The 12,413-nt window shown below is 38.0% G+C and overlaps 1 protein-coding gene across 3 annotated transcripts in view; it reads left to right on the forward strand.

Moving 5' to 3' along the window:
• Positions 1-12,413, forward strand: part of LOC150108820 (actin-1-like) — a 379,189-nt gene that overhangs the window by 236,543 nt on the left and 130,233 nt on the right. For all 3 annotated transcript variants that reach the window (XM_090403503.1, XM_090403511.1, XM_090403519.1), the window contains one exon: positions 1,009-1,201. In XM_090403503.1, coding sequence (XP_090259629.1) covers positions 1,009-1,201 — 193 coding nt within the window. The remainder of the gene's footprint in view (positions 1-1,008; positions 1,202-12,413) is intronic.

A 12,413-nucleotide genomic window follows, 5' to 3' on the forward strand; every position in this document is an offset into this window, starting at 1 on the left:
GTATCTTTGTCACATCAAGGGTTAATAGCCAGAAACTCTGGCTGTTTAACTGTTTGGGAAACAGTTTGTCATGTGGCATTCGTAAATCTACTCTATGAATTTTTTTTATAATCAAGCACGTGTACGTATTTTTATTATTAATGTTATTACATGACACCTCCAGAGAGTTTGACTCATTGCAGTAGGGCTACTTCTATAAATACATCTCACCCTCTCTTAATTCTCCTACTACAACACTATCAGTAGCATCTACTGCCCGTTATCACCAACAACAGTATTTTTTATCTATAAATTGCCCGTGTTTTGATGGATTTATGCAAGTAAAATCTTGGCTTCTGTGGCTTTGCATGATTCTCTATCATACTAGTTAAGACATGATGCCAACTTCTCCACATGTTTACCTTTTATAAGCACATTTAAGGTCAACTACATATTTTCTTGACACTTATGCTGAAAGTATGAGCAGCATATCTTCATGAAGATCATAAGATCTTTATTGAAATACATTGAGTAATTTTTAATCATTCTTTAACTAAATTTTACATAAATTTTAAACAAATTCAGTATAATTAAATTTGTTTATAATAAAATTTAATACATACAGCACAGTAAATAAGAGGTATTCATATGATTGGAATGTGTAAGTTGGTGAATTTGTCATCTCTTGCTAAGAGATAACAAATTCACAGAATAGAATAAAGGAAGTGATAGAATACCATCCTTTTAGGAATGTTTTTTCCTTTGTCATATTTTAAACATGTAAATACATGAATAAGAGTAACAATCAAAAATGCATAAATGAGAGCATAAGAGATAAGTTGTTGATTATTTAGCTTGCGCTCTCCTCAACTTGGTGAACAGAACTTATTGGTAGTGCTGTGAGTGAATTAATTTGATTCAATTCAGTTTAATTGATAAGTCTTGACTTTGTGAAGGTCTGATAATGGTTTGATAATATTTTAATTAAAATAAAATTTAGTTACAAGATTGTTATTTTACTCTTTAAAGGTTCAAGTATGTCTTCCAAGGAATCTTAGTGCTCAAACTCAAGGTGCAATGTTAAACATTTTATTTGAAGAATTTGGAGTGAAGGCTGTCAACATCACCCAGCAGGCTATATTAACATTATATGGATATAATAAATTAACTGGGATTGTTGTTGATATTGGCGAACATATAGATGTGGTTCCAGTGATAGATGGTATGCTCCTAGAACTTTTAAATGAATAATTTCATGTGATGCAAATACTATATACACTGAGTATCCATTTTGTTAGGTCCACCCACATAGCAGCAAGTAGCAACTTCCTTCAGAATGATCCTGACACATTTGGATATGGAATTTACACATGACTCTACTGAATCCTCTCATGAACAGCTCATTCTACTTCATCTCACAGATGCTAAATTGAACTGAGATGGACAACCTGAGCATGCTAATGAATTATAATAAGGTCTTCATTCTCTTGGAAAACCATTCAAAAGCAGGTTGTGCATTCAGGTGTCATTTTGGCAATTTTGTTCAGCAGGGTAGTGTGTGCCAAAGAAATTATTATTACTATTATTATTATCACCCCAAGCCCTCATGGAGTCAAAGACTCATCTGGGAGGTCCTTTTATCACACACACACAGCTCATCATACCGTGCTTTAAACACATTCAAACTCTTTGCAGACACCATATTCTCAGGCAAGGCATTCCAATCATTCACAACTCTGCACAAAAAAAACCTGCCTCTCTCTCTCCCCTACTCGCACCCTCTTTATACAGTTTCCAGGGATGACCTCTGGTTCTCCCCCTGACTCCCACTATTCTCTGTAAAACCTCTCCAGCATTGATAATATAACAACCCCTTACCAACTTGTAGGTCTCTATCATATCTCTCCTGTCCACCAGACTCTGCAAATTACATCTTCTAAATCTTTCCTCATACTCGACATTCCAGAGGTCAGAAACTTCCTTAGTCAGTCTCCTTTGGACCCTTTCCAACATCTCTTCATGCTTCTGAAAACCCAGTGACCAAATCTGAGCACAATAGTCCATGTGTGGCCTAATCAAAGCCTTATACAACGGAACAAGAAATCTCCTTACTTTTACACGTCAGTGTCCTTCGCATCATTCCCAGAAGCCTTTGTGTTGTCTTCACAATTTTGGCAATGTGTCTCCTAAATTTTAGATCCTTATCTACTATCACCCCCAGATCTCTTATTTCCTCTACCTCCAACAATATATTCTCACCAAGCATAAATTCTGCATTCCATCTTTGTTTTCCAAATTTTAAAACCTTACATTTTGCAACATTGAACTCGCATCCCCATTTCCGTGCATAATCACTCAATCTATTCAAGTCTTCCTGTAAGACCACAACATCTTCACTACACTTCATGGTTCATTCCAACTTTGCATCATCTGCAAACAACTGAATATCTCCATCCAAATCTTCACCTATATCATTAATATACAAGTTGAACAGTAATGGACCTAAAACAGACCCCTGAGGCACTCCACTAGTGACTTTTCTTTTCCTGGATATCGCTCCCCTATACACAAGTTCCCCCATACACAAATGTTCATCACTTCTATCACATTAGCCAGCAGTGTATGTACTGTCATGGTGGATCTATTACTGTTATTACTATAACAGCTGTTATAGTAATTCTTGCTATTATTACTATAGTCTGCTGTATCACAGCTTCCTGCTTTTAGTTGATAACCTATGAGGTCATCTGCTGATAGATGCCCATCAGCAGATGACCTCATGATAGGTTTCAATGAATTGTTCTGTCTTTGCAGACCACTCTTGTAGTGCTTTGCCACTAAAATGATTATCCCACTTTTCATATGCATGTTTCTTTTAATCTTCCATCAGTCTTTCACATGAAAACTGTTTCCACCCAGAGAATTGCCAGTGACTGGATGTTTTAGTTGTTGGTCCATCGCCAGTAAATAGGAGCCAAATGCCTGATCTCCTACAACAAGACATTAGTTTAGTTACTTTACTATATTATCTCTGTTGGTATCACTTGTGTTCTTACTTAGAACAAACATTGGATAGTGTGGCCTTACCTAATAATTGTATACTCAGTGTATATAAAGTACTTGAATTTCAGTGGTTCCCACCAGTAATGTATTATAAATATTTCTGAAATGCTTGTGTCAACAAATTAATAATCTAAAAACCTTGGATTTTGTAATGTCTTAATGACATTACAAAACAAAACAAATTCCATGGTGTCTGTATACTTATCAACAGAACACATGACTGACTCTGGCAAGCCACCTCATTCTCTCCAAAGCAAAAAATCAAGTCCTTATACTCTTGCTTAATCACATTCTTGCTCATTTTCTTGAGATGACTCCTAATTTCCTTCCTCGTAGCCACATATTGAAAATGTTCTTAGGTCAATGCTATAAATAATTTAAGTTATATGTATCATATATTCCCCTTTCCACCTCTTCCTCATCCCCAAGAAACACAGATGAGGTGAGCATGTATAATACAAGGTGTGTTCAAGAAAAGACCAAACTTTTGCTATAAAGACTTCATTGTTTATTTTATAACTTTTTAAGCACTGTCCCCTTCAAATTAGTCCCCTCTACTGGCAATAAACCATTCCCAACGTTTCTTCAATTGTTGGAATGCTTCCTAGAATGCATCTTCTGTGATGGTATGCAGTTCTCTTTTCACATTTTCCTGAATCTCCTCTATGGTTTGGAAATGACGTCCTTTCAAAGTGGTTTTAAGTTTGGGAAACAGAAAAAAGTCTTCTGGGGCTAAGTCCAGAGAATAGGGTGGATGGGGCACAATGGATGTCTGATGTTTGGCCATATAACTGTGGATGAGGAGTGACATGTGTGCTGGCGCATTGTCGTGGTGCAACACCCAAGTCTGGTTTTCCCATAATTCAGGCCTCTTCCTGTGCACAGCATACCTCAAACATGCTGAAACCTTCTGGTACAACTCTGTTTACCACCTGACCATGTGGTACAAATTCATAATGGACAATGCCTTTCCAATCAAAAAAACATAACCAACATCACCTTGATCTTTGACTGACTCATCCATGCTTTTTTGGTCAATGAGACCCTTTCCCCATTGATTGGTTAAACAATTGAAATGTCTGTAAACGTTTTATGAAGTTTTCAGCAAAATTTCACACACACACACAAACACATGTTCTTCAAGCTCTTTCATTGTCACTTTGTCACTAATCAAATATACAGCTTGTGCACATGTTCACTTCAGTGGATGTAACTTGACGACTAATACTCATAGCAGAATGGGGCAAATGGCAGTTTATTGTCAAAACCTACTGCCAGGTGCATTCAGTAGCTGCACCGTGCTCTCTGTGCCCGTTGCCATGCAATTCAAAAAATTCAGTCTTTTTTTTAACATACCTTGTAGTCTAGATGAAGGCCTCATGAAGAGATATAATACTCTCCTTCTCTCTGCTTTTCACTGTGTTATTCAGTAACAAGTAATCCTATTGGTTGTTTTGGCACTTACACAGTATGCCCTCTGAACAGTCCTCCAGTCCACTCATTTCATTAACATGCCCAAATCTCTAGTCTCATCAGTTATAAAGAAGGCATTATGAGGGCAACATAAGATGATTGAAAATAATCAATTCCATGAGGAGTACAAAGAAAAGGCAAGGAGGATGACTCTGCTGGGAAGGGTAGCAGAAGTGCAATATGAGCAGCAGCAGTTAGCTAATGAAGCCAAAAAAATCCTAGAGTTCTTTCAATAAGTAACCAGCAAAAAAATTTAAATAAAATTATTGTAGGATGACAGTGCTTGAAAATGGCATAAGAACAACTTCTGCAAAGGATATAGTTGAGAAATTTAATGAGCAGTTCATAAAGGTCTTTCATCCTTGTGAATGTGACATGATAGGTTGATAGTCAAATTAGAGCAAATGGGGTTGGATATTAGACTAGTGCATTGGATTGGAGATTGGCTATCTGATAATTATCAGCAAGTTGTATATTATTATTATTTCCCAAGACCTCATGGAGTCAAAGACTCATCTTGGAGGTCCTTTTATCACACACACATCTCATCATACCATGTCTTAAACACACTCAAACTCCTTGCAGACACCACACTCTCAGGCAAGGCATTCCAATCATTCACAACCCTGCACGAAAAAAACCTGCCTCTCGCTCCCCTACTCACACCCTCTTTATACAGTTTCCAGGGATGACCTCTGGTTCTCCCCTGATCTCCCACTATTCTCTGTAGAACTTCTCCACCATTGATCTTATAGCAACCCCTTACCAACTTGTAGGTCTCTATCATATCTCCCTTCCTCCTTCTCTCCACCAGACTCTGCAAATTACATCTTCTCAATCTTTCCTCATACTCCACATTCCGGAGGTCAGAAACTGCCTTAGTCAGTCACCTTTGGACCCTTTCCAACATCTCTTCATGCTTCTGAAAACCCGGTGACCAAATCTGGGCACAATAGTCCATGTGTGGCCTAATCAAAGCCTTATACAATGGAACAAGAATCTCCCTACTTCTACACGTCAGTGTCCTCCGCATCATTCCCAGAAGTCTTTGTGTTGTCTTCACAATTTTGGCAATGTGTCCCCTAAATTTTAGATCCTTATCCACCATCACCACCAGATCTCTTATTTCCTCTACCTCCAACAATATATTCTCACCAAGCAAAAATTCTGCATCCCATCTTTGTTTTCAAATTTCAAAACCTTACATTTTGCAATATTGAACTCACATCCTCATTTGCTTGCCCAATCACTCAATTTATTCAGGTCTTCTTGCAAGGCTACAACATCTTCACTACTCTTTATGGTTCATCATAACTTTGCATCATCTGCAAACAACTGAATATCTCCATACAAATCTTCACCAATGTCATTAATATACAAGTTAAATAGTAATGACCCTAAAACAGATCCCTGAGGCACTCCACTAGTGACTTTCCTTTTCCTGGATATCGCACCCCCATACACAACTTGTTGATACCTATCAGATAGCCAGTCTCCAATCTAATGCACTAATCTAATATCCAACCCCATCTGCTCTAGTTTGACTGTCAACTTATCATGAGGTACTCTATCAAAAGCCTTTGCGAAATCCAAGTATATTACTGTGTATCCTACTCCTCTGTCCAAGGAAGCAGTCACTTTATTGTAATTAAGTAGATTACTAAAACATGACCTCCCTTTAGCAAATCCATACTGTCCATCAAAGATTATACCACTGTTGTGAACCCAACTCTGGATCCTAGTTCTCACAAGCTTCTTCAACAACTTAACCACAACACCTGACACAGATATAGGCCTATAGTTTGATGCTTGGGTTCGATCACCTCCTTTATGAAGTGGCACAATCTTGCCCTCCTTCCACTCTTTTGGAACTTGACCAAGTGCAACACTCGTATTAAAAAAATATATCAAGGCAGGTGTCAACTCTCTGGCACATTCCTTCAGAATACGCGGTGATATATTATCAAGTCCCACAGCCTTATTTACTTCTAGTTTACTCGATTCCCCAAACACCTCTTGCTCACTTACAGTCAGTCTCTCCTCCCCATCATCAACTGCTCTCAATCCCTCCATGAAGTCACATTCACAAGATTGACAGATCTTTGTGAACTGCTCGTTAAATATCTCCACCACACATTCTGCAACAGCTGTCTTTATACCATTTCCTCCAATCAATGTCATCCTTCCATAATCATTCTTTCTTTTGCTGGCTACATATCGAAAGAACTTCCTAGGATTCTTTCTGGCTTCATTAGTCAACTGCTGTTCATAACTCTCTTTAGCTACCCTCACCAACCCAGTCACCCTCCTTGCTTGGTTTTTGTAGACCTCATGTAATTGATTATTTCCACTTCTCTTATGCTGCCTCCACAATGCCCTTTTTCTCTGTATCGCATGCTTAATCTCTTTATTAACCCATCTCACACCTACCTTATTTAACCTTCTCACCCTTGGAATACATTTAGACATTGCATCTACTAAATAGTTTTTGAAAATCCCCCAAGCTGCATTGATCTCTTTTCCAGCTAACTCCTCATTCCATGCTACACCCACAAGCTGTCTCCTGAGCTCTTCATAATCCCCCTCCCCTTGTAGTTCCACATATACCCTTTTTTCACAAGGGTCCTTGCACTGCTGGCAACCATCCAGGTAATCACCTCATGGTCACTTTCACCAATTGGTTGATGATTTGACACCTCATTTATAATTACATCCTCTGATGAGATGACCAAATCCAAGACCCTTAATCCTCGTGTGCCCTCTGTTACATACTGTCTGAGGTAGTTATCCCTCAAAAACTCAAGAAACTCATTTTCTTTACTTCCAATTGCTATCTTCATTCCAGTCTATATTGCCATAATTAAAATCAGCCATAATGATCACTCTTTTCTTATTTGCTTGGCTTATTTGACTATACATATGGGACAGCATTATTCCAGAAGAGGAAAGTCACTAGTGGGGTGATTCAGTGCCATTGCTGTTTAACTTGTATGTTAATAATATTGGGAGATTTGGATGGGGATATTCAGTTGTTTGCAGATAATGCAAAGTTGGGACAAACTTTGAGGAGTAAAGCAGATGAACATATCAATGTTGTGAAATGTAAAATTTTAAAAATTGGAAAACAAAGATGGGATATAGAATTGATGCTTGGTGGAGATATATATTATTGGAGGTGGAGGAAATAAGAAATCTTGAGATGATGGTGGATAAGGATCTAAAATTTAGAGGACTCATTGCCAAAATTGTGAGGACAACACAGCAAATTCTAGGCCACACATGAACTACTGTTCACATATTGATCACTTGATTTTCAGAAGGATGAAAAAATGTTGGAAAGGCTCCAGAGTTAATTGACTAAAGGTAGTTGCTGATCTCTGGAATGTTGAATATGAAGAAAGGTTGAGCAGATGCTTACAGAGTCGAATAGGAGAAGAGGAATGATATGATGGCAGGATGAAGAGGTGGGGGTGATATGACATACAAGTTGGTAAGGGGTTGTTGTAGGATTAACATTTTAGTTTTTCATGAGATGGTTGGAGATTGGGAGGGGTGGAGAACAAGAGGTCATCCCTGGTTCTGTATGCAGAGGGTGTGAGCAAGGAAGTGCAAAGCAGGTTTTTAGCATGGAGAGGTATGACTGGAATGCATTGCCTGAGAGCATGGTATCTGCAGAAAATTTGCATGTGTTTAAGGCATGGTATGATGAGCTGGGCGTGACGTGTGGGATGTGTGAGTGTGACAAATGGACCTCCTAGATGAGTCTTTGACTCCATGGAGTCTTAGATAATAATAATAATAAACTGACTGTCATATCATGTTCTTTGTCCATATGATGTCTATTTAAATCCTGCAAAATCTTTATTAAATTGTTCTGCCTGGTTTTCCATCAGCAAAAAACTGAATATTTTGCCTTCAGATCATTTCCTATATCATTAATGTACAAATTTAATTAAATAGTGGTAGCCTGAGTATAGCAGAGCCTTGTAGTACAGTGTTCACAGAACTTCTCCTAGTCACAGAACTTCTCCTGAATTCTACTCCTGAATAAACCGTCTGATGTCTATCCATCAGCATGCTCTTATCTGCACCATCAGCTTCATATTCATCCTCATTTGATCTAATTTCTGCAACAGAGACTCATCTGGTATATATCTTGTCAAATGCCTTTGCAAACTCCAGTGACATCATTGTATAGTTATTCCCTTTAGCTAACTTATTTTATCATAAAAAGTGAGTAATTACTAAACAATCTTCCTGAGTCATCACCTACATTTCACAAAAGTATTGTCCCTCCATAGAGAATCCACTCATTTCTGAATTTTGGCCTTAACCAGTTTCTCCAATACCTTAACCACCACTCCTGAGATGCTGACTTATCATCAATTTTGCTGTTTTAGGGCCTCCTTTATTCCATGAAGTATTTTCCTATTCTTCATGCTATATTGGAACCCATCCACTGAGATATAAATTAAACAATCTAGTCCCAATTTCGCACCGCTCTCTTGTAATATACTAGCTGATATACCATTTAATCTCATAGCTATGTCCACATGAAGGTTACATAATATCCTACACAACTCTACTTCATCTATTATAATTTCTACATCAGCTCCTGTTATATCTATTTCTGTAATAATTCCACCTGGATGACATACCTTTGCAAAGTGATTGCTTAGTAAATCAACTGTTTCATCTCTGTCAGTCACCTACCTGCCATCAACATGCATCAAAATTACTTTATCCTAGTTATGATTCCTTTTACTTTTCATATACAAAAAAAAACATACATTTGGGGTTGCCTTTGGCATGCTGACTAATTTTTTGTTGCACTCAGTTGCCTCAACAATACTGGTTACCCTTCTGGTCTGTGCTTGTACTGCTTGCTCATCACCTTATGCCACTCATCTACTTGAATTCTTTATGATAGAACTTCCTGAATCTAGGTAGGTAGTCTGCTAGTTATTACTTCAAACATGAAGTAATAACTAGCATTATGCATTACAAACATCTATTCCCTGTAGTTTCTTATTTCATATGTACTACTCCAAGCAGATTCATGCTTTTTGTAATTACCAGTTTTGTAGTGCCACATATCTTAACTGAAAATTTTTGCTATTTAGACACCTTCGAGGTCAAGACTGCATGATCGTTTTGTGAGAATGTGGTCACTCTAGACAAATTCTCTGATTCAATTATTAGATAAACCCCTGGGGCTTATTATTAACATCTGTTCTCCATGGAGTCAGACTCATACCTCAAGTAATAATCCCTTAGTAATCTCCTCCCCCATGACACTCCTATTCATGGTAGAGAGGACCTCCCAGTTATGGTACTGTTCCTTTTTATTCTTATTCTTTTTATGCTTTTCTTCCCATAATCTATGCTCTACTTCTCCTGAGTCTTTTTACTTGCTATCCTTATTAGCCAGACCACCACCATGTTTACCGTGCAATGCAACCCATGGGTATCTGTAAAAGGGGATCTGGTAGTCTCGCACTATCTTGGCTATTGCTTCAGCAGGAGGGCAGCCCTGGATAGCTTAGCTAGGATTATTGGCTAGTGGGCTTGCTGTTAGTGCACATGGAGTTGCACTGGGTCTTTTTCCCATGGTCTCCAGTAACAAGGTCCCAAGGCTTGCTGTGGCAGTGATAATAGCGTCAGTCACATAAGAAAGAAAGCAACACTTTCTTCCATATGCCTACCTAAACATTCACTGCCATTGACTTACCTATCTGCTCATCCTCTTTTCCAACTCAAAGTGCAAAACTGACAAACTTATTTGTAAGTGATCAGTTGCCCGTGATCACTTTTCTGCATGGGCAACTATGCACACCTATACTATGATGGAAAACTGAGTAAGCTGACTGGCCAATCTTTTGCTCATTAGCAAATCAAGGTTAATAAATCAATCTCTCCTTTCTTCGAAGCAGTAAATCATCTAAAGTGTATTATACAAAATGGCTCATTTGTAGTTCTTAAAACTTCATCTAGTTAGTTTCACAATTCTTCAAACCATGGTGGAATGACAATTGCACAGCAGTTAAAGAAGCACAGAAGAAAACTTGAGGTATATTTGGAAAATACACAAAATACAGCCTATTTGTATTCAAATATGTTCAGTTAAGATGCATCTGGCATGGAGTCCAAAGAAATCCTGGATCCAATATCCATCTTCCATAATAAGTACAACCAACACTAAACAAGTCTGGGGAAAAAAAAATTCTGAAAATCAAAGGCAGATGTAACTCTCACCATCTCTCATCTGAATAAAGTGGATTTTACTCCTCCATATACTACTTTTTGGTATTTGTCCATGAGCCACCCTTTTATCCATATCAACAATTTCATATCCATCCCCATTCATTGCAGTTTACATAATAGTTTCATGTGGTATCCTGTCAAATGTCTTTGCAAAATCCAGCCATATCATCATGTGGCCATTACCTTTATCCAACTCAGCTGTCACTCTATTATAAAAAGTTAATAGATTACAAAGGCATGAACTACCTTTTTAAAATACCATGCTGCCCCCTCATCAAATATCATTCTTATCTTATCCACCCATTCCTGAATTCTTTCTGACCAACTTTTCCTGCCACTTCTGAAATACTAATTGGTCTATAATTCGTTACCATAGATTTAGATTCTCCTTTATGCAAAGGAATTATTTTGTCCTCCTTCCACTTTCTTGGTACTTTGCCAGAGTTGAGACTTAAATTAAACAGCCTAATCAAAAGCATTGCCAGTTCCCCTGCACATTCTCTTAAAATGCAAACTGTTATCCCATCCAATCCCACAGCTATTTGCATTCAAATTCTGAAATATCCTAAGTACCTCTAATTCATCAAACTCTGTTCTCACATTAGTCCCATCACATCTGCCATAACAATATCTTCACTTGGATGATATACCCTAGCAAAATGGTCACTTAGTAGCTCGACAATTTCATCTGCCTCTGTTACCTCATGATAGAGAGCTGTCATCTGCACTAATTGAAGTTATTCTTCTTACTTGCCACGTAAGGGAAAAAAAAGTCCTGAGATTTCCTTTTGCCTCTTCAGCTAATTTCTTATCATCTGATTTTGCCCTCTTTACCATGCTGGTCACCTTTCTTGCCTGATCCTTGTATTGTTAATGTGTTAGCTGGTCTTCTTTCTCCTTTTATACCTTCCACATATTTCCAGTTTGTGCTTTATGATACTACTTATCTGCCTAACTCCTACTTGATTTATCCTCCTGACCTTACATATATGGTGCAATATTGCTTCTTCCAGATATCCCTTGACTATACCCCCCCCTCCCATGCACTGCAAACATCCTTTCCTTGCAGATCTTTATGCCATGGTACTGCATCAAACTGCCGCCTGAGTGTATCAAAATCACCTGCTCTATAGTTCCATATGTACCCCTTGATAACTGGAATTTCCACATATTTTGCTACCTCCCAAATCAATCTATGACTCCAAAATTGAATTCTGCCATAATTATTATTCAACTTGCACTCATTGTAATAATCTGCTGATGCATATCTTCCACCTCATCCCTGGCACCCAAATAATTATCATCCTGGCCTATAGAAGCAACCAATTTTATATTTTGGTCTCACGCCAGATTAACTCAAAAGAATTGTCATCTGCCCAAGTGATCCTAATCTTGGCTGCAATTCATCTGCTATCATCACCATTACCCCCCCCCCATCTTGCCTACTGTATCCTTCCTGAAAGTACTAAATCCATCACATTCTATCCCTCTAAGTATGTTATCCGATGTCAGCCAAGTCTCACTAATGCCTATAACTTTTGGTGAGTTTGCACTAAATAATGCCAAAAATTCTTCCAGCTTATTTCTGATACTTCTAGCATTAGTATATAGAAATTATAGCATTTCCTTAGGCT

This window comes from Typopeltis vanoorti, chromosome 2 (genome assembly GCF_054136105.1).
Source record: "Typopeltis vanoorti isolate ZY-2024b chromosome 2, IOZ_Tvanoo_1.0, whole genome shotgun sequence".
NCBI lineage: Eukaryota > Metazoa > Arthropoda > Arachnida > Uropygi > Thelyphonidae > Typopeltis > Typopeltis vanoorti.